Source organism: Gouania willdenowi, chromosome 22 (genome assembly GCF_900634775.1).
Source record: "Gouania willdenowi chromosome 22, fGouWil2.1, whole genome shotgun sequence".
NCBI classification, from domain to species: Eukaryota; Metazoa; Chordata; class Actinopteri; order Blenniiformes; family Gobiesocidae; genus Gouania; species Gouania willdenowi.
Window position 1 is genome coordinate 1177390 of NC_041065.1, and position 23313 is coordinate 1200702.

The window sequence follows — 23313 nt, forward strand, 5'->3', positions numbered from 1 at the left end:
TTCCTTAAGGCTTATATTCATCTACAAATTCCAAACAGTGAGTGCAATTTAAAGTAGAATTTCTTTATTTTATTTATTTTAAATACCAATGCAACTCTAATGTGATTTCAATAGTAAGTAAATATGGTTTCTTGTGTAAAATGTAGCTAATTATTGTCTGCTATTGTCAGAAGTGTGATAAAATAATTTCTACATAAAATAATCATCTTTCAATAAATTGCAAAAACACATTGTATTTTATTGAGCAATAGTTTAATTAAAAATTAAAAAAAAAAAACCCAGCCTAAAAAGGAACTATAAAAACTTTTCCCAATTATTTTTAAATGAATTGTTAAATCTTTCCGAGTACCCCCTGCTATTTGCTCCTGTACCCCTAGGAGTAAACGTACCCCACTTTGGAAACCACTGCTATAGATTTTCCCAAATATGTTCAACATTTTAGTTTATCTTTATCACAAGTTTAGCATTTGACAGAATAAGATGATCAGATTATGGTTAGGGTCCACCATCAGTAACGATACCCTATAGTTACAAACCAAATCAGTTCATTTCTTATATTTAAATATTGTTTATTCAACTCTAGTGTAAATACATGAAGACTTTAAAACAACTGGTCTGACCATCTTTACAATTAAACATAAAACAAAGGGTCATTTCATGTCATTTATACGTACAGTATTTATAAGACATTCTACGCACTTTGGTCTAAAAGAACCAATTGTTCTATGATTATTTAATAGACACACTGTACATTTTTAGTTTGATTGGATGAATACTTTTATGGATAATTTAGTGAGGGGGGGATGTGTTGATTTTGGGGTTACTTTAAAAATATAAATATTTGAAACATGAAAAATTTGCTATATTTTCAAAAATAAATGTTTTTCTGATGCAGTGGATTTTATTTTTTTATGTTACTAGTGAAAAATTAATAAACAATAAATGATTATCAGACACAGAGCCAAGCTACAATGTCCTCATCAGTGGTGAAATAACACAAAGTTGAGGTCCAAAATTATAATAATAATAATAATGATACGTTGTTTTAATAAAGACTAACATTTATACTATAAATTTAAACAGATCAGATTATTTATTACATTCCCACATGTAGTTATGGACCAATAATAATACTAAATAAAGTATATGTCCATATTTCCAGAGCGTGTGAGTCTAGAACCAATGTATATCTGTGACTAATCATTAGTGATGTGAACAGTCTATGTTCATAGCTCTAAGCTGATCACATTACAGGGAGCTGAGACATATGCTAAGTAGTTTACTGAACATGTTCCAGACCCAAACACACACTGACTTTGTGACTATTTAGAGGAGCTGACATGTCCACCAGATATGATGTATAGCAGATCTATTTCTATATTCTGAGAGAGTGGGTGGAGCTTATGACTATACCATATTTACCTTTATATGTGATGGAGTTACAGATATATTGGAAGATGAACATGGAAGAAAAATAAGGACACACCCCCTCACTACATTATAAATATATCTAAAGGTGTTGATCAGATCAAACTAAATATTTACAATGTGAATATTAAATAATCACAGAATAATTAATAATTATATCAGAATTTTTTGAGACTGAACTGTGTGGACCAATAGTAGAGGTGAAAGTAATGGATTACAATTACTCAAGTTACTGTAATTGAGTTGTTTTTATGGGTATTTGTATTTTTTTGAGTACATTTCTAAATCAATCATTTTACTTGTACTTGAGTGTCTTAAAATAAGTAAAGTAATTAATTACATTTCTATACTTAACCATTACTGAGTAAATTAATATTTTTTGTTATGAAGACATTATGAAACTACAGAAAATGAAATGACCAGAAAAAGATGCATCACATCATAGTCGACCAATCAGATTAAATGTAATGTTAGTGTGTGTGTGTGTGTGTGTGTGTGTGTGTGTGTGTGTGTGTGTGTGTGTGTGTGTGTGTGTGTGTGTGTGTGCGTGTGTGTGTGTGTGTGTGTGTGTGTGTGTGTGTGTGTGTGTGTGTAGCAAATATATCTCCGACGCGGTGCAAGTTCGACCTGAAACTTAGTCAACGGGTTCCAAATACCCCGAGTGTGTGTATCTGTTATTTTGGAGTAATTTGGTCATTTAAAAATGTTTATTTTAATTTTATTTCACTTCTGGACGGTCCTGAAATGAAACCTATTCATCTTTTGACCTCAGAATGTGAGGGGGCGCTAGCGCACCATCTATATCTATTTCACTGCACAGCTCCTCACCCGAGCAAGAGTCACGTGTGCAGCCAGAGCCAATCACTGCGCACACAGCCAAGCAGACACGGACTGTAAGCACACAGAGAAGAAGGTAGTTTAGACCTAAACATAGAGCTCTCTGAATAGATCATTTGAAACCATCAGCCACTGGTGAGTCTTTTACAGACACGTTTCCCAACCTGTTCAATTCTCCATCTGGAAAACTGCAGATTCTCTGTGGTGCCGTACATGGAAGCTAAGCTCTGACCACTCGGTTCAAAGGTAAAAAATGATCTTTGTTTTTTTTAAAAAAGACAGCCGAATTGTAGATAATACTTTAATTTACTTACTCACTCATATAGTTTGGAGCTTTACGTTTTGTTTTGTGCAGTTTTGTTACTTTTCTGATTGGTGCTACAATGTCTATGGAGTTTGGTTATCAGCGTCTCAAACATTCACTGGAACACACACACACGGTATTTATTTATTTATAATAAAAATATACTAAATGAGTAAAATAAAACAAAAAAAAAAACAAAACAATATTTATACAAAAAAATACACAAATTGACTCCAGAATCACTATATAATGGCAACCAAAAACACTTACACAAAAAATGTACAAAAAGAAAAACACACAAAATGACTCCTAAAAACATACATTGCAGAAAAATGCACCAAACAACAAAAACATAAAAATGACTCAATAGACAACACTAAATATTTATACAAAAATACACAAAATGCCAACAGAATCACACTCCAATGGCAACAAAAAACTATAATTATACAAAAATACACATAATGACAAAAAACATACATTACAGAAAAATACATCAAACAAAAAAATATAAAAGTGAGTAAAAAAAGCAAAACAACAAACACATTTATCATGTTCATGTCTCGTAGAATTAAACCAGGGAAATCACACACACTATTTTACTTTGCACCCACAAATAAACCCCTTTATAACACTACAGAGTACAGAGTATGTACACCTCTTTGTACATCCAACCTTCAAACACATACTCATTTGGCCATAATTAACTCTAGTTAAGCTCCCACATGAATGCATACTTCCAACGAGCACTGTACTCGTCTATACTATAATTCAAGGATGGTCTGTGTGTGTGTGTGTGTGTGGAGTGAATATCTCCTCGACGCGGTAAGAGTTCGACCTGAAACTTAGTCGATGGCTTCCAAATACCCCTAGTGTGTGTATCTGTTATTTTGGAGTAATTTGGTGTAGTAAAACGGTCAAAACGTTAATTTTATGATTACGACTCCCTCGTACTTCTGGTTCCGTGTTCATGACGTCACAGTGTCTCAGTTTGTTTGGGTTAAAAAAAAAAAAAAAGGTTCATATTAAAAAAGTTTTTGTACCGCTTAAAGTCATTTAAGTTAATATTTCATGGTTATTTAATATTATTACCGTGAGTCCAAACTTCTTTTAAATCCCCGGTCACGGACTTCACTTCCTCCTTGGTCTCCATGACTGTGGGCGGTGCCTGTGCTGACGGTCATTAGTCGACCTTATCACAAACATTCAGGTTATTCAGACAGAGGAATGTAACATTATTGTGAGCGGATGGTCCACTGGCTCTATTTTGATTGTTGTTTGTTCTGCGCAAGGGTAAGTGTTTCTTTTCATATTCTTCTATGTGCTAAGAAAGATGCTAGCAGCTACAATGTAAACACACACACGCACACACGGCTGATGTGGATCACACAGAGCCGTTTAGAGAGAGTTTGATGTTGCAAAACATTTATTTTTCATGGTACTTCCGTGTCTCTCTTAGCAAGATACGCACGTGTGTGTGTGAAGATAACGCACGGAGGAGATGGATGTAGACACACACACACACACACACACACACACACACACCCAGTATTTATAATAATAATATACTAAATTAGTAAAATAAAACAAATAACTAGACAATATTTATACAAAAAATTACTCCAGAATTACACTACAATGGCAACAAAAAACAATAATTATACAAAAAATGCACAAAAAGACAACTGAAAGATACAAAATACACATAATGATGACTTCAAAAACATACATTACAAAAAATACAACAAAAATATGAAAATACACAAAACTAAATATTTACACAAAAAATACACAAAATGACTCCTGAATCACACTACTATGGCAACAAAAACAATAATTATACAAAAAATGCACAAAAACACAACAGAAAGATACAAAAATACACATGACTCCAAAAAACGTACATTACAGAAAAATACACCAAACCAAAAAAATATAAAAGTGAGTAAAAAAAAAACACAACAAACCCATTAATCATGCACATGTCCCATAGAATTAAACCAGGAAAATTGCACCCACATTTTGCACCCGCAATTACACCCCTTATGCTCCCACATGAATGCATACTTTCGACGGGCACTGTACTAGTCATGTAGTAAATCAAATGTGTTGTGCTTTGTGTAAACATTGTAAATCCATTTTTCTCAGTAAGTGATGCTGGGTTTTCCTTCTTCTGTTACAGAAAGCTACGTTAGCAGATACCTGATACCTGGCTGGTTTCCTCACCATGGTGTATGGTCAGATGTTTCCTCAGTCCCACGGCCGCTACATGAACGTCAACGTTGGGGGATTCAAACAGCGACTGGACCACACCGTCCTCCAACGCTTCCCTCACACACGCCTGGGTCGTCTCCTCTGCTGCAGCTCCACAGAATCCATCCTGGAGCTGTGTGATGACTTCACATCTGCTGAGACTGAGTACTACTTCGACCGCAACCCACAGTTTTTCTGCTACGTCCTCAACTTTTACCTGACGGGTAGGATGCACCTGGTGGAGGGCCTGTGCGTGGTCTCATATTTTCAGGAGATTGAGTACTGGGGAATCAAGGAAGGTCAGCTGGACTCGTGCTGCAACAACAAGTTCCTGGAGCTGCTGGAGAAGGTAGAGGAGAAGCAGTGGGATCAGAGGAGCGATGAAGACCCTCTTCAGAGTGGAGCCTCTTCCTTTGAGGACCTGTCCACTCTGGATGATGGGTCAGCACTATTCCAAGGCTCTTGGTGTGCAGATACTCGTAGGCAGGTGTGGGTTCGGCTGGAGAACCCTGGGTTCTCGGCGTCGGCCAAGGTCATGGCCATAGCTTCTCTGAGTGTGGTCTTGTTCTCCATCGTGGCCATGTGTGTCCACAGCATGCCAGAGTTCCACCAGCTGGACCAGGATGAGAAGGACGTAGAGAATCCCGCTCTAACTTTCTTTGAGTACTTCTGCATCTTCTTCTTCTCCGTAGAGTTTGTGCTTCGTCTGGCGGTGGCGCCGTCAGCGAAGAGCTTCATGTGCAGCCCCCTCAACCTCATCGACCTGTTAGCAATAGTTCCCTTTTATGTGACGGCTGTCTGTGATTGGACCAGTAAGCAGGAGAACCCTGAGCTGGAGAACGTCGGTAAGGTGGTGCAGATCCTGCGGTTGATGCGAGTGTTTCGGATCTTCAAACTGGCCCGTCACTCGGCCGGCCTCCGCTCTCTGGGAGCCACGCTGAGGCACAGCTCCAGGGACGTGGGCCAGCTGGTTCTCTTCCTGTCCGTGGGCATTTCCATGTTCTCTGCTCTCATTTTCTTTGCTGAGAACGAGTCTAAAGAGTCGGAGCTGGAAACAATTCCCATTGGCTGGTGGTGGGCGACCATCAGCATGACCACAGTCGGCTATGGAGACACGTTCCCTGTGACTGTAGCTGGGAAGCTGATAGCGACCGTGTGCATCCTGTGTGGGCTGCTCATCGTGGCTCTACCGATAACAAACATCTTCAACAAGTTCTCCAAGTTCTACCAGAGGCAAAAACTACTGGACCAAAAAAGAAACAATCAGTAGCTTTAATAACCTAGCCAGGCACGCCATTAGCATAGCTGCGTTAGCATAGCTGCGTTAGCAACACGCTCACACCATGTTTGCACCTTCTCGTGTACACCATTGATTCTCAACCTTGGGGTCAGGAGACTATTTGGAAGGGGTCACCAGATGCCTTCAAGAAGCTAAGAATGTTATGTCAACAATTTGAGCCCATTTTTTCCTTATTTTTCTCCTTTTTCTGCCACTACAGTACACCTACACCATATTTTAATGCATTTCTGCTCCATTACTCTCATTTTTGACACTTTATCACATTTCTACACATTATTTCACTTTCCAAACATGTTCAGCACTTATAAACCCTTTCCACCACTTTTCCACCTAATGTCACATATATTGACCCAATATTGTCACTTTTAACCTCTTTTCACCATATTTCATGATTATTTTTTTGCCAGTTTAACCACATTCACCATTTGTCATGCACATTATTTGCCAGTTTAAACTTATTGTTCTAACATTTTAAATTACATTATACCAACACCCCATTTCTGCCACTTTTAAGCCAATATAAACACTTTTAATCCTTTTTACCATTTTTTCTGTCTGTTTTTGTCCACTGTAATTTGCAACTTTTAACCAATTTCTATGGTTTTTATAATTTCTTTTCACCACCTTTTACTGGACTTTTATTTTTGATTAAAACAAGGATTAAAATCTTTTAGATGATATATACTATGGTCCAAATAATAGTAAACTTAGATAAAGAAAAATAAATCACAATAATTGTTATTATCAAATTGCAAAACTTGTTTAAAATCGCAAAGTACATCTAATTACTTTTTCTGTCTGTTTTTATCCACTCTAATTTGCAACTTTTAATTAATTTTTGTGATTTTTAAAATCCCATTTCACCTCCTTTTCCACCATTTTTGGTCACTTTGAACCATTTTATTAGTGATTAAAACCATGATTTCCATCTTTAAGATGACTATAATAATAATAATAAACGTTCCTGGATAACAGTGGATATTATTCAGATGAATAAATAAATGTGGTTATCACAGATTCATAGAACAATGGACCATCATTTTACTGACTTTATGGATGGACCCCAAAAATCTCTCCTTTATTCCCCCTTATAGATGGTCCTGTCTCCACATGACTGTTCTTCAATGTTCATGTATGTGTTCAACCACCTTCAGCTACAGTGGGGGTCCCTGCTCTATGGAACCTTTATTTTGGAGGGTCCCCGCTCTCTGGGACCTTTATTTTGGAGGGTCCCTGCTCTCTGGGACCTTTATTTTGGAGGTCACGGACTGTAAAGGTTGAGAACCACTTCTTTAATAAAAGCCTTTCTGAGATTTTCTAAAATGTGTCTAAAGTGTTAATATCTGATTCCTTTGGTTCACATAGAGATTTCTATTACTACTAATATTATAATTACTAGTGTAGACCATAATAAATTTCACTACATCCTAAATAAAAACCCTAAATGTTGTGTCTAATACACAAGTTTCATAAAGTAGAATAAAATCCAGTCTCAGATGTACACATAGTGTCAAATATTGATGATTCTCTTTCTAAAAAGCTTTTTAGCTCAGTAAGTACAGTAATCAAAGGCTTGTAACTGGTTTGAGGCTATGCTATGCTATGCTATGCTATGCTATGCTATGCTATGCTATGCTAGCTTGTACGCTAATGTGCTAAATGTTAAGCCAAACTCAGCTTTTCAGTGGCTGACAGACCACAGCACGACTCATAAAAGCTGCCCTTTCTAATTTAGCAGATGCTACGTGAGCCAAATGAAATATTTAACATCCACTTCAGAAACATTTCTTAAAATAGTATCTGTTAATTATTCAACACTTAGTTATTGAAAGGTGGACTTTGTTGACTTTATTGAGACATTTGTTGCTATGCAAACATAATTAAAAAATCACCCAGATTGATTGCAGAATATTCATTTTTTAAAAAAAAAAAGCTACAACATATATTGTTGTAGCTTTTCTAACGCATTTGTTGGATGTTTTTGGTATTTGATGAATTAAAGTCCCTCTGTGTTGTACTTTATAATGTTAAACAAAAGACACGGGTAACTAGTGGCCCTCAATCTAATTTTGATTGGCCCCTAAATAAATACACAAAATGACAAGAAAAACAAACTCATCCAAAACCACAGAAAATGACAAAGAACACAACATTATAACAAAATACACTAAATTACCCCAAAAACACACAAAATTATGAAATACACAATATACGCCAATATTTTTTGTGTGTGTCTTTGTTGTTTTTTGTGTTGGAGTCATGTTGTGTATTTTTAATTGTGTCGTGTATTTTGGAGTCTTTTTGTGTATTTTTTTTTTTTTTTTTTACTTTGTGCATTTTTGTTGTTTTGTGGTTATTGTTGTATTTTTACTTTTTTGTGTATTTTTGTTGTTTTGTCTTGTTTGAGTCATATTGTGTGTTTTTATTGTGTCATGTATTTTGTGTATATTTTTTTTTTTTTACTTTTTATGTTTATGCTATGCTATGCTATGCTATGCTATGCTATGCTATGCTATGCTATGCTATGCTATGCTATGCTATGCTATGCACACATGTCTTTCAGGTTTAGGGCTCCTGAATCCTGATTGGCTGTTGACACATCAAAGAACCCAACAGCCATTCCTGTGTGAGGATGTTTTCATGTCTTAATTGTTAGAATCAGACTTCATTTGCAAAAATAAAAAAATAAAAACGTAGAACAATAGTGAGAATGTTATGATAAACCTGATTATTATTCATTCTTTTGTACCTGACTTTTTTAGAAACAAAACGAGTAACGTTAAATCACTTCTGTGAAGCTTCAAAATAAAACAAGTTTTAAAACTTTTCACACATTTTTCCTGCTGATAAATCTCTTATTGATCACCACATCCTGGTGTATTTTCTTAATCCCAGCAGATTCACTCTAATGACTTCTATCAATGAAAGCCAATAAAAAACAGTACAGTTACACAAAGATTTGGGCTGCACAGTTATTCACATTTTAATCATGATCATGATTTTGCTTGTTACAATTAAATTAACCTGTTTGTCAGCAATATTAACTATAATTATTTTAAATTCTTTGGTTATTTTTTTCCAATGATTTTTATTGGTATAATTCTTATTTAATTCTTTATTTTGCACTGTAAACTGTACACATATTGTTTGTCTAAAAGTAGTGCAATAAAAACGCAGTAGTTTTTTTCCTAACATGATAAATAGTTAATAGTGATTATAATCAAAGTTACAATATTGATCATAATATTGGTGATTATTATTTTGGCCATAATCGTGCCCTAACTTTAATGTGTGTGTGTTTGTGTCAGGGTTGGGATCAATTCTAATTGTGTAATTGATAATTCATTACAATTATGATCAGTGGCGTACAAAGACATTTTGGGGGCTCAGTAAAAAACAAGGGCACTTTGTGCAGCATGTAGAACTGATGACTGCCTTATTATAGCAGTGTGAGCTTTAAAAAATAAATAATTACAGGCACATGCTGAATGTAATTGCATAATTATGTCAATATCTTAATAAAATGACTTGACCTTTGAACTGGTCCAGTTTCACACTATAGCACTGATTAATGTAGTATTTTTCCTTCTGATTCTGTAACTGTACATAGACCTGATGCTGCTATAGACTCTGTTTAATCTGTAGAGGAAGCTGGAGATTCATTCATCTCATCTTCTTTGTTGGTCGATGGCCTCCTGCTGTAGCTGTCTAGAATAGAATAAAGTCAGTTTTAGTAATAACCTATTTTAAGGTTGAATATACTGTAGCCTATTAAGGTAAATACAAGATTACTGCAAGTCTTGTAACACAGAAATAAGTTGTTTGTACAAAATAATATAATTAGCTAAAATAGCTTAATGCTTAATTTAATACAGCCAAACCACTTTGTTAAGTACAGGAAACTTTGCACAGTCTGCAGCCAAAATGTGACAAGGTCAGAGGATTCACATTGCTCTCTTAACACTACATCAGCCTGTAAATCTAATAGCTCCATTTGAAGGGCCTGTGCATTAGCCCATTTGTACACATGTATTGCCTCCTTTGAGAAAGAGACAACGTTCTTTTAAAAAATGGACTCCGTACAAAGAGCATCAGCTGATCTCCCAATGTATAGCCATCAAAACGAGCCCTAAAGTTTTCAATCAACTTTTGGATGAAGTCAGAATGAGCAGTGACATTACTGTCCTGTATCTCCTTCAGTGAAGGAAAATGTGTACAGTCCTGCTCAAGATCCATTTTCAGAATGTCCAGTTTCCTCTGAAAAGACTGATCAGCAGCCACCAAGTCACACGCAGAATTGTCTTTCCCTTGAAGCTTCAGATTGAGGTCATTTAAGTGTCCTGTGATGTCAACCAGAAAGGCCAGTGTGTCCCTGTTACGTTCCTCTTCTAAAAAGTGCAAAAACATCTGAGCCTTGTGACTCTTTTGTTGTGCAAGGAAATCTTTAGTTTCATTTCTTATCTTCCAAAAGCGTTCCAGCACTTTTCCTTTACTCAACCATCTGATATTGGAGTGCCAGAGCAGGTCATTGGCAGGAGCATCTACTTCTGCTAAGAACTCCCTGAGCAGACGATGCTGGTGAGCTGATGAAGCCCTGAGAAAGTTAACTAGTTTGGTGATGGTGTTCATAGCTTCTACATGATGCTCTGAAAATGTGGAGCAGAGAACAGACGTGTGGATAATGCAGTGATATGACAAGAGCTCTGGGTTGTCCTCTTTCACCCTTTTCTCTTCCCATCATAGACGGTGCCCAGTCAGTGGTGATGGAGACAACATCTTTTACATCGATTCTCCTCTGTGTTAGCATTTCCTTTATGGCCAAATATATGTCCTCTCCCCTGGTGTGCGTTTTCAAAGCTGTGACGCCTAAAATGTCCTCTACAAATGTTTTAGTCTCTTGATGATAGAATCGGACATACACCAGTTGATTCATCAGCAGCTAACGCAATGCACGGGGCACTTTGGATGGCGCTGTCAAGCTGGGACTGCACATCCTCTGACAGTAGCTCAGCTCTTCTAGTTGTTGTTGTGGATGATAAGGGAATCTGACAAACCTTTTGTTTTAGCTGCTGTCCTTCTTTGCCCTCAAACACCGTGTCTGCCAATGCCTCCATACACTCTTTCACCATTCCGGAGTCAGTAAAAGGCTTTTTATGTTTGCCCAAAATCCATTGTACATGAAGTGAGCACTCGTAGGCTCGTTGCTGTGCTGTAAGGGACTGCACTATCACCCGTGTTGAACGCTCATACTGTCCTTTTAGCTCACCAATTTTCCTCGTCCTCGCTGGTGATCCTGGCGGGTAATTTTTGTTGAAAGTTTTGTGTCTTGTCTCGAAATGCCGCTTGATGTTTCCACTTTTAACAACAGCAACAGACTCTGAACAAATAAGACACACGGGCCTTGTAGAACTCGATGAAGGCAAAATGAAAGCATACGCCTCAGTCCACTCATCTCGAAAGATGCGGTTTTCAGAGTCCACTTTTCTAATTTTTGACAATGCCATCATCCATTCACGTATCTCATAGTAATGTGTGTACAAGCCAAAGTTTGTGATCTCTCCGGACCCCGGCTCTTCCAAAAGACCTGACACAGACATAGCTGCCCTCGCGCACGCCTGTTCAAAAATAACTTTCGGTAAAAAAAAGTTTTTATTATTATTTCAGTACTTTTAAACAAAAATGTTTGGAGGTCCGGATAAAAAGGTCTTGGGGTCCGGACCTGGACCCCGGTCCACCAGTTGGGGACCCCTGCTGTAGACCCTTGTGTCGACAAGATAGGCCCAGGAAGATCTGATGGGGGTGGGGCCTCAATATGTTGTAGAACCTCCCTGGGGCTTCCCAAAGATGCCCCAAAGAAGTCTCTGTGACTTAGGGTACTCGAGTTAGAACCCCTCAAAAAGTGGATTTTCCTAGGTTTTGGTGAGCTCTAGTGGTCAAACACAGGCACTAACAGTAACCATTCTAACTGATCTGTATTGGCATGACGAGACCTTTCCGATGAGGTGGGTGCCATTTGTGCGAATCGGACAAAAACTGCCCGATTTGTTAACGTGGAGCCCGAGATCCAAGATCCTCTCAACGGCTGAGGACCTGATGTGGTATTTTTGGTTAATTTCGATGTGAAGAACTTAAGCAAGGAACCTGAATTTACATGTATCGTAAACCTCTTCGAGGCCTTTCCAACGGTACCTTTCATGTGTCTCAACAACCTTCCATTTGGGCGCTATGACCGTCTTTCAGTTGGAGAACCCCCAACATTTGGAGGGTTCTAGCTCCCCAGGGGAGGGCGCCAGGGTGTCGTTCTACCACAGCTGCACTTGGCTTGGCGAGACCTTTCTGTGGATCTCTCATTTGATGGGATCAGAGCAAGGATTAGCAAGTTCATCTTGGAAGGCCTAGGCCTCAGGCCTGTGACGTGGGAAACGGCCTCTGGGGGCGGGAAGGGAATTGGCGAGAGGTCCAGTTCTCTATTATGTTAAGGGGCCCGTTAAGCCGATACAGGAACCATTGCCCCCATCTCGATAGCACCTTGCGATCCTGAGTTAAAGATAAAATGGCTTTTCCAAGACAAAAGTGGTGGAGGGAAATCAAATGTAGCTCCTCCCCAACCATTGGAGGGTTCTAGCTCCAAAGTTAATGAGTGAAGTATTTGGCCCTGTTACAACCCAGGCAACACAATGAGACCCCAGAACCCAAAAGTCAAACAAATGACCCAAAACCTAATCTTGTAATGAAATCTAAATCATTTTTGTGATTACGTTTATAAAAAAAAAGAAAAGGTAATATCACATAATGAACAGTTAGTCAAATCAATATTAAATATTTGATGTGAGCAATCATCAGACAGGTAGATATTATTTAAAATATGCAATATCTCAAACACAAATATCTTGTCTGAATAATATGAACATTTTTTTCAATTGTTTGTTAATACTGTTGCTGCAAGGGTTCTATTGTTTTTGTATATTATTGTATATTTGTATTATTTTTGTGTGTATATATATATATATATATGTTCTGCCTCTGTTATTCAGATTACCTGATTTAGTGTGTGTTTGTTTCTGAGTTAATTCAGTTGGTTCTGATAAGAAACCTGTACCTTTAAATGCACGCAGAGTAGGTCACGTGACTTAGACTCAGGAAGTAATGCAGTCTGGTGAACACTGCTTAGTTTCATTCCTCGCGTGTTCTTGGCAAAACAACTCCCATATCTTGTGCTGTTCGTGGCATCGTTGGTATGTCTTCTTATTTGATGTTTAAAGTGCTCATAGCATCACATGTAGTTGTGAAATGTGTATGTTTTATGATGTTAGACGATCTCTGATTACATCTTCAGTTCATGCCATCAAGCCGTTCCTTTGTGGTCATCTGCCGCCATCTAGTGGCTGTTTTGTGTAATTTTTGCTGTGCCGTTAAATAAGGCCATTTCAGATACAAAAGGCTGACTTGTTAATAATATAAATAATAAATTACAGTGGCATGTGACAGTGAATTAGACTGTTATAGGTAATTAATATTTCATACTTGATAATGAAACCTATTTCTGTTTAGTGATATAACATTATTAGGTTCGTTTAATAAGTTTAAATTCATGCAGCTAAATTTACAAATGTCTTGTGTCTCTCAGTTTCACCCTTTCACCTGTCAATAAACCTGGGCTCAGTCGGTCAACCTGGTGTCCAGAGTCTTGATGTGCGGAAAGTGTTGAGCTTACTGCCTTCGTGTACAGTGTGCATAAGGAAGGCAGGATAATATATATTGTAGCGGGGGGCTAACTAGCCAAATGACGAGGACACAGAGTGGCTGCCGTTTAACTGGAGGTACCGGGTTTTATTACCCTCAAGAACAGGCTAATACTGGGTTGAAGGAGTGCCGGAAAAAACAACAAAAACGGATAGCTAACTCAACTAGCAACTCGTCGAGGTGTCTCTTTTTCTCTTTCCCCTTTTTTTAGTTCCTCTTACGTCTTCTTCCCCCACACTACCCTGATCCTTCCGCTCCCAACATAAGCTGGCCTATCCGGCTAACTAGGGCAACTCCTTCCCCCGCAACTTCCCATCAATCCCCCCCAAAGTCCTGCAGGGTCGCTACAACGCCCCCCCCCCCCCCCCCCCCCCCCGCCTCTAATTCCTTGTCCCAGAGGAAGAAGAAAGTCTTGGAAGTGACCCGGAGGGCGCCGTTCCCTCTGCGACCTTCTGACTCCACCATCCAACAGCAGTGTCCCAATCGTTGTGACATTGTCCTTAGGCACCAGGGCTCCATGCGGTGTCACAGCCTCTCCTGGCGGCACATCCTGACGCTGCCTCGGTGGGGCTCTACTGCGATGTGACGATCTCACCCGTGCCCTAGGGGTTGTCACTGGGAAGGCGGGTTGCTGCTTTCCCCAGTATGGTGCCATCCTATCCCTGTGCAGCACAACCGTGCGACCTCTGGGAGCCAGTTTGACTCGATACACAACTTCTCCAACTCTCTCCACCACATAACAGGGCCCAACCCAGTTGCTGTCCAGTTTGGGGCAGCGGCCTTTCACTCTCTTGGGTCCATACACCCAGGCGAGGTCCCCAGCCTGGAAGACCTGCCCCTTGGCTCGCATGTCATAGCATCTTTTCTGGCGGACCCCTGCCTGTTCAGCCTGACGTCGGGCAAATCCGTGGGCCGCCTCTAAGCGGTCCTGTAACTGCCGGGCATACTCGGGCCCAGCCATGGCATCCGGTGCATCGGGTGGTCGTCCATAGGCCAGCTCTGGTGGTGTTCTAAGCTCCCTGCCCAACATCAGCAGAGCAGGAGTACAGCCAGTGGATTCTTGGACCGCACTGCGGCAGGCCATGAGAATGAGGAGTAGCTGCAGGTCCCAGTCACTCTGATCTGGAGCGGTGGTGAGGGCTAGCTGAGCGCCCAAGGTCCGCATGAAACACTCCACCAGCCCGTCACTTTGTGGGTGCAGGGGAGTGGTCCTCGTCTTCCGGATGCCAAGCTGGTTACACATAGTGGTGAACACCTCCGATTCAAAATTCCGACCCTGATCGGAGTGGAGCACCGAGGGGGTCCCGAAGCGGCTGAACATTCCTTGGACCAAGGCTTCGGCCACGGTTGTCGCCTCCTGGTCTGGAATGGGGTACGCCTCCATCCACTTTGTAAAGTAGTTGATGGCGACCAAAACAAACCGGTTACCTCGGCTGGTACGGGGAAGGGGTCCCAACACGTCGACTGCCACCCGGTCCATAGGCGCCCCAACCCGGTGCTGCTGTAAAGGTGCACGTGACTGACCTTGGGGACCCTTACGGGCAGTACAGGAATCGCAGCGGCGGCAGTAGTCCTCAACATCCCTCCGACTCCTGCCCCAATAGAATGCTTGTCTCAGCCGTCTCAAAGTCTTTGTCACTCCAAAGTGACCCAATCCAGGAAGTCCATGATGTGCCTCCAACACTTTGTCTCGGTGGTCCTTTGGCACAACCACCTGCCAACGTGGCTCTCCGGTGGCTGGTTCAAGCCAGCATCTCTTCAGGACTCCTCCTTGCAGCTCCAACCCAGGCCACTGGGACCACAGGCCTCTGACAGTAGCTGACTGAGCCACAACATTGTCCCAGGGTGGCCAGTTGTCCGCCTCCAGCCACTCTATGACCATTTTGAGGTCAGGGTCTGCGGTCTGCAGCTCACCCCAACCCCTTACATCTTCAGGTAACAGGGCCCGGCAGATCGCATCTCCAGTCGGTCGGTTAGTTGCTTCCCGCTCGTCCACCCTGTTGCAGTGTTGACATCCTGGTGCACATGGTCGGCGGGAGAGGCTGTCCGCATTTGTATGACTCTCTCCGGCTCTGTGTTGTATGGTGAACTGAAAAGCCTGAAGTTGTTCAATCCACCTGGCAACCTGCCCTTCCGGTTCCTTAAAAGACATGAGCCACTTCAAAGCAGCGTGATCCGTGCGGATGGTGAACGGAAGGCCGCAGAGGATGTGCTTGAAGTGATTCACTGCGTCGATCACTGCTAATAGTTCTCTGCGGGTGACACAGTAGTTCTTTTCTGACTTATCCAGGGTACGGCTGTGGTAGGCAACCACCCGTTCGCCACCAGGGGTCAGTTGCGAGAGTACAGCCCCAAGACCTGTGTTGCTAGCGTCTGTATCCAGGATGAACGGCAATGCTGCGTTTGGTGCGACCAGCACTGGGTCCTTACACAAGGCTTGCTTCAGCTCTCGGAAGGCGGCATCCTGTTGGGGTCCCCACACGTAAGGTCTGTCTTTCCGCAGTAAGTCAAACATGGGGGCCCCATAGTAGAGAACCTTTCCACGAAACGCCGGTAATAGGAGGCGAGCCCTAAGAATGATCTCAGCTGGTGAATGTCCGTGGGGGTTGGCCAATCCCTGACAGCAGCTACCTTGTCTGGTTCTGTCATGATCCCCGCTCTACTGACTCTGTGACCCAAGAAGGAGATCTCCTGCCGCAGAAACCTGCACTTCCCCGGGTGAAGTTTAAGGCCGGCCCGGTTAATCCGCTCTAGTACCTCCCCCAGGGCCTCGAATGCTGAGTCAAAAGATGGTCCGTGGACAAGGAGATCATCGAGGTAGACGAGGCAGCGTTCAGGCGGCATCCCCAAAAGGACTTTTTTCATCAGCCTCTCAAATGTGGCCGGGGCATTACATAATCCGAATGGCATGGTGGTGAGCTGCCATAAGCCACGTCCCGTGGTGAAGGCGGTCTTGGGTTTGTCCTCTGGGGCCATGGCCACCTGCCAGTACCCACTCTGGAGGTCCAATGAGGAGAACCATGCTGAACCGGCCACATAATCAAGGGACTCATCTATCCGTGGCAGTGGATAGGAGTCCTTCACAGTCCTGTCATTCAGCGGTCGGTAGTCGATGCAGAACCTAGAGCCACCATCTTTCTTAGGGACCATTACGACTGGTGACACCCATGGGCTCTCCGATGGTTCGATTATGCCAGCGTCACTCATCTCTTGTATCATCTGATCAGCCGCAGCTTGCCGGGCTTTGGGTCGTCTTGTAGGTCTCTGGCGGATAGGCTGTGCATCCCCTGTTTTGATAAAGTGCTGAACCAAATGCGTTTGACCAACATCACTCAGGCCAGTGGCAAAACTGTGTCGGTAATCAAACAGGAGGTTCCATAGCCTACCTTGCTGCTCAGGGTTCAAGCTCTCCTGGTTCCTCTCCCAGATGTCTTGGACCGCTTTACTGTCTGCTGACTCTGCTTCAGGAATGGAGGCCACACGCACAGTCTCTACGGCCGCAGGGAGAGGTGTGTGAACATGTGCATCTGGTTCTGGGGTTACGAGGTGGTCATCTATCGGTGGAAGGGGGACGTCCGCAAACGGGGCCTCCCATTGTGGTGGGCTCGGGGAAGAGGGCGGGTCTTTCTCCCCACTATGGTTCTCACACAACTTTATGTCCAGTCTCAATGTGTGGTTATCGTCCAGGAATGGAACGGAAGCCCCGTCTTTGAACGTCACAGTACGTGCCCCGAGGTCTAATGTCACCCCTGCCGCACACAGAAAATCCATTCCGAGTAAGCAGTCCTCTTTTATTTTGGCGACCCAAACTGGCTGGCAGGCCGAGTAGGGCCCTATTTCGATGTGAACAGTGCTTCTTCCGAGCATGGGAGCCTTCTCTCCGGTGACTGTGATGAGTGGAATATCAGCGGTCTGAGTTCTGATACCTGTCGGCATTAGGTCAGGGTGAAGGAGTGACACAGTGGAGCCTGTATCCAGTAGCCCTTTGGTCCATTGGCCATTAACTAACAGAGCTACCCTACAGCAGTTGGTGAAAGCTGCGTTCAGATTGTGGAGAGCATGGTTGACAGGGGGGCAGAGCGCTTTCACAGCAGGTTGTGTCTCGTTTTCTGTGGGGAGCGAAGGGCGGCTCGGGTCTCCCCCTCTACACCGAGCCTCTGGAGTTTCCCTGTTCCGGTACTTGCAGGGCAGAATCAGGCACCGGGCAAACACGCCATGTGTGGCCTCTCCCATGGCATCTCCAGCAAACTTGGCTCTGTCGGTCGGCCGGAGACATCGTTTTGCGTTCTGAGCCTGCCTGGATAGTGACAGGTCCAGGAGACTGAAGGCTATGGCCACTAGGCGGCATGGAGACCTGTCTTGGTTGGTAGTCCCAGCCTTCCGTGATAATGTCCTCCACAACCAACGCTTTCTCTAGTGCTGCCTCCAAAGTCTGTGGGTCGGAGAGTCGGACTTGCTGGCGTAATGGCGGGGGTAAGAGACCACGGATGAAAGCTTCTTTAGTTAACACCAATGTCCAATAGTGCTGTGGCTAAATTTAAAGAGGCCATTCCTGCTGCCTTAAAACTCAGTGCACCATCCAATAAATAACTATGATATTAATTATAACCCCTCTCAACTGGATCTGCTTGTCGATAGCTCTGCTAGTCTACTAAAATCCACCTTGGACTCAATTGCCCCATTGAGGGAAAAAACTATTAAACGTCAGAGGAAAGCTCCGTGGTTTAGCTCTGAAACTCACACACTCAAACAAACAACCCGTAAATTAGAGAGAATGTGGCGCTCCAATAAAACAGAGGAGTCACAAATACTCTGGCAAGAAAGCCATAGTAAATACATGACAGCCTTATGACATAGTCGATCTACATACTATTCCTCACTAATTGAAGAAAATAAAAATAATCCGAGGTACCTTTTCAGCACTGTAGCCAGGCTAACACAAAGTCAGAGCTCTATTGAGCCCATGATTCCTCTAGCCCTCAGCTGTGAGGACTTTATGACATTTTTTTAACCATAAAATTCATAAGATTAGAGATAAAATTAGCCACTCCCTGCCTTCACCTGGGCCTGCTGTACCATTAAATGTAAATAGGCCTAACCTAAACTGTTTCACACATATAGGACTTCAGGAACTTAACTCTATTATTTCATCCTCCAAACCATCGACCTGCCTTTCAGATCCGATTCCAACTAAGCTGTTTAAAGAAGTTATTCCCCTAGTCTGCCCATCTTTGTTGGAGACAATAAATATATCCCTATCAATAGGCTACGTGCCACAGTCCTTTAAAGTAGCTGTAATCAAACCCCTTCTCAAAAAACCTACTCTTGATTCCAGCACTTTAGCAAACTATAGGCCTATATCTAATCTTCCTTTTATTTCAAAGATTCTTGAGAAAGTTGTGGCGGCTCAGCTCTGTGAATTTCTTCAAAACAACAGCCTGTTCGAGGACTTCCAGTCAGGTTTTAGAGCTCAACACAGCACAGAGACTGCTTTAGTTAAAGTAACTAATGATCTACTCTGGGCTTCAGATGAAGGACGACTCTCAGTGCTGGTTTTATTAGATCTTAGTGCAGCTTTTGACACTATAGATCACTATATTCTACTAGAGAGATTAGAGAAATTACTTGGAATCACAGGGACTGCCCTAAACTGGTTTAAGTCCTACCTATCTGATAGGTACCAGTTTGTACACGTGAATAATAGGTCTTTTGTGTACACTAAAGTAAGCTACGGGGTTCCTCAGGGCTCTGTGCTAGGTCCAATCCTCTTCTGTATCTATATGCTCCCCCTTGGTAATGTTATGAGAAAATACTCGGTTAACTTTCACTGCTATGCTGATGATACCCAACTGTATGTATCAATGAAGCCAGGTGAGACAAATCAGCTATCTAAACTTGAGGTCTGTCTAAAGGACATTAGGGCCTGGATGGACCAAAATTTTCTTCTTCTCAACTCAGACAAGACTGAGGTCATTGTACTGGGCCCACGACACCTTAGAGAAACCTATGCTAGCCTAACTGCCCTAGATGGCATTACTCTGGCACGAAGCACAACTGTTAGAAATCTTGGGGTTCTATTTGATCAGGATTTATCCTTCAACTCTCACATAAAACAAACTTCAAGAACTGCCTTCTTTCATCTCCGTAACATTGCTAAAATCAGATCTATCCTGTCTCAGGGCGACGCCGAAAAGCTAGTCCATGCTTTTGTTACCTCTAGACTAGATTATTGTAATTCTCTTTTAGCAGGCTGCCCGAGCAAGTCGCTTAAGACACTTCAGCTGGTTCAAAATGCTGCAGCACGTGTACTGACTAAAACTAGAAGAAGAGATCACATTACTCCTGTATTAGCCTCTCTGCATTGGCTTCCCATAAAATATAGAATAGAATTCAAGATTCTTCTTCTCACTTATAAAGCCCTAAATGGACAGGCACCAGTCTATCTCAAGGAGCTTGTAGTGCCATACAATCCCCCCAGAACACTACGCTCTCAAAATGCTGGACTACTCGTTGTTCCATTTGTCTCTAAAAGTAGTATAGGAGGAAGAGCTTTCAGTTATCAGGCCCCACTTCTCTGGAACCATCTACCAACCACGGTTCGGGGGGCAGACACCCTCTCTACCTTTAAGGTTAGGCTCAAAACATTCCTCTTTGGTAAAGCTTTTAGTTAGGAACCAGCTCATAGCTCATAATTAAGATGCAATAGGCATAGACTGCCGGGGGGGGGTCTGGCATGCTCGGTTGGAGAGAGGTTGGAGAGGGCGTTAAGAGAGAGGTCATTTAGGCTAGAGAGGGACCGGAGAGGGTCCCATTCCTCTCTCAAACACTCCCTCTATGTCTGCTTCTTCCCTTGTGTGTTTGCTCCTGTACTCCTTCTGGCTTTTGTCTTGCAGGTCCGTGGGATCCTCAGTGTGGAGTTACAGAGTCTCAGCGGCTCTGTCTCCACCCTCTTCTCTGCACACACCCAACACAGCATAACGTGGATGGCTGTTCATCATAGGAATGGGATCCACACAAGGTTCCTGCTGCTTAACAGAAGGTTTTCCTTGCCGCCATGATGAATTCATGTTGGGTGTGGGATACATATGTATGTGTATATACGTATATATGCATATGTGTGTATCCATAAAATGAAGAGTCCGTCCTTAAGACTGCTCTACTGTAAAGTGCCTTGAGATACCATTGGTTATGATTTGGCGCTATACAAATAAAAGATTGATTGATTGATTGATTGATTGAACACCAACCGCATGGTTTCATCAAAGTCAGGAAATCCCCTTTGTGCAAGGTAGCGCAGCTCCGCCGCAAACACACCTAATTTTTCTCCAGGTTCCCGTATGCGCTCGTTGAACCTCTGTCGCATAACGACCGCAGGGGTAGTGCTCCCAAAACGTCTCTGCAGGGCCATGGATATAGCTTGTGGATTTCTCAGGTCGGCAGCGGTGATGTCCACGAGTACTCTTCTTGCCTCCCCCTCTAACGCGGAGACCAATTGAACAGCCTTTTCCGCCGGGGACCAGCCGTTGGCCGTGGCTAGCAACTCAAACTGGGCACAATAGGTTTCCCAAGAGGTGAGGCCATCATAGCGTCCCATTTTTATGCTGCCGCTCCGGGAAACGGGTTCTGGGGCTGGTTTCTGAAGAGCAGCCACGGCTGTAGTGAGGGCAGTAGTAAGAGCGGGGACCAGGTCACTCTGACAGTGAACAGCAGCCATGGAGCTAACAGGGGTTACAGCCGCCGGAACATTAGCATGGTTGACTGGGGTGCTGTTGGTGTCATTATCATCAGTATGGCTCTCATTTTCGTCCAGTTTAAAAACAGAGTCTTGTGTTTCCCCCATAGTGGATGCTGCGTTACGTTTAGAGCTATTCAGGACACGTTCGAAAGCACGCTCCATTGCAATACTCATTCTGTGCAAAAAGTCATCTTCTATTTTGGCTGTAATGTGTTTTTGCAACTCTGGGATAGTGCTTTGTTGGCCCACCACTTTACCTTGAGACACAGCGGTGACTCCATTGTTACTGTGGCTGAGGCAGGACGTGCGCGCCGACAGACCGTCCACATCTGTCTCATCTGCGCGCTGTCGGTGTGTCGCCGTAAATTGAAAAGGATTTTTTTTCATCACATCGGGGACTTCAGTCAGCAATGTGGCCATCGGTGAGTTAAGCTTCGTTTCTTTCCTTTTCACCGCTTGGCTGGCATCAGCTGGTACTCCCGTAGGTGTTTCTGGCGGGGTGTATGGGTTGAAGTGGTCGGACTTTCCGATACGTTCGGCCATCTCGGTCCTGCAGTAGGCTAGTAGCTCGCTGTTGTAGCCCGCGTATGTGAGGGGAATGGAGGCTTGGCAATCCCACTTCTGACACCAGTGTAGCGTTTGCGGCCCGACACTACGGGGCTAACTAGCCGAATGACGAGGACACAGAGTGGCTGCCGTTTAACCGGAGAAACCGGGTTTTATTACCCTCAAGAACAGGCTAATACTGGGTTGGAGGAGTGCCGGAAAAAACAACAAAAACGGATAGCTAACTCAGCTAGCAACTCGTCGAGGTGTCTCTTTTTCTCTTTCCCCTTTTTTAGTTCCTCTTCCGCCTTCTTCCCCCACACTACCCTGATCCTTCCGCTCCCAACATAAACTGGCCTATCCGGCTAACTAGGGCAACTCCTTCCCCCGCAACTTCCCGTCAATCCCCCCCAAAGTCCTGCAGGGTCGCTACAATATATATAAATATATATATATATATATATATATATGACTTTGACATTTATTTAATGAATTTATCTTGGTACATAAGTGCATAGTAAAACATCTAATGTCTATTTTTAAATATGTAAGAACATAATAAATATGTTTTAATGTGTCCTGTCTGGATGTGGTGTTTTTTAATGACTCGTTTTTTATGAAAATTAAAGTAAATTCAAAGCAATACATCCTGTATACAATACATATTAACACATTTTTAACCAAATTAATGTTGGCTGTAACTATGTAAAAAAAGCAGGTAAGTTGTTTACACTAATCATTAATACGAATTTACATTAGGAAAAAAAAAACTATTTGTGGAACTACATAAACATATTCTGTATATACACATACATATGACAGTGTACAGTAGTGTTGTGGTGGTCAAGACCGGTCTTGGTCTTGAGACCAAATTTTAAAGGTCTTGGTCTCGTCTCGGACTCTGAAGGATTTTGATGGGATTTTCCGTCAAGACCAGCACTAATTCCTGCTATTTTTAAACTTTTTTATAATGTGATAATAACACGGAGAAGAACGGGATAAAACAATCCTTTATTCATTATTTAATCCACCCTGTATAATGACCACAACCTTCCTTAATGTGACTGAGTGACGTGTGTGACACTCATACGTGTGTGGCTACGGTGTCAGTTTGGACCGTGGAGCGCAAGGGAGATTTGAACTAATCACCAGTAAAAATCCCAGTAA

The 23313-nt window shown here is 42.5% G+C and overlaps 1 protein-coding gene and 1 long non-coding RNA gene across 2 annotated transcripts; one reads left to right on the forward strand and one right to left on the reverse strand.

The window, feature by feature from the left end:
- Positions 1-2487: 2487 nt before the first annotated feature.
- On the forward strand, positions 2488-6132 carry LOC114456671 (potassium voltage-gated channel subfamily S member 3-like). Its single transcript, XM_028438601.1, has 2 exons — positions 2488-2511; positions 4752-6132. Exon 2 carries the CDS (start codon positions 4797-4799, stop codon positions 6090-6092), a length of 1296 nt encoding a protein of 431 aa, XP_028294402.1. The 5' UTR covers positions 2488-2511; positions 4752-4796; the 3' UTR covers positions 6093-6132.
- Positions 6133-12835: 6703 nt separating this feature from the next.
- LOC114456680 (uncharacterized) lies at positions 12836-22434 on the reverse strand. Its single transcript, XR_003672869.1, has 3 exons — positions 22229-22434; positions 14128-14132; positions 12836-12846 (listed from the first exon to the last, which is right to left on the reverse strand). It is a non-coding gene; the product is annotated as an uncharacterized LOC114456680 (long non-coding RNA).
- Between the last annotated feature and the right edge of the window lie 879 nt (positions 22435-23313).

Excerpts from the sequence above, each read along its gene's own strand:
- LOC114456671 (XM_028438601.1), top strand. The coding sequence starts at position 4,797 with ATGGTGTATGGTCAGATGTTTCCTCAGTCCCACGGCCGCTACATGAAC.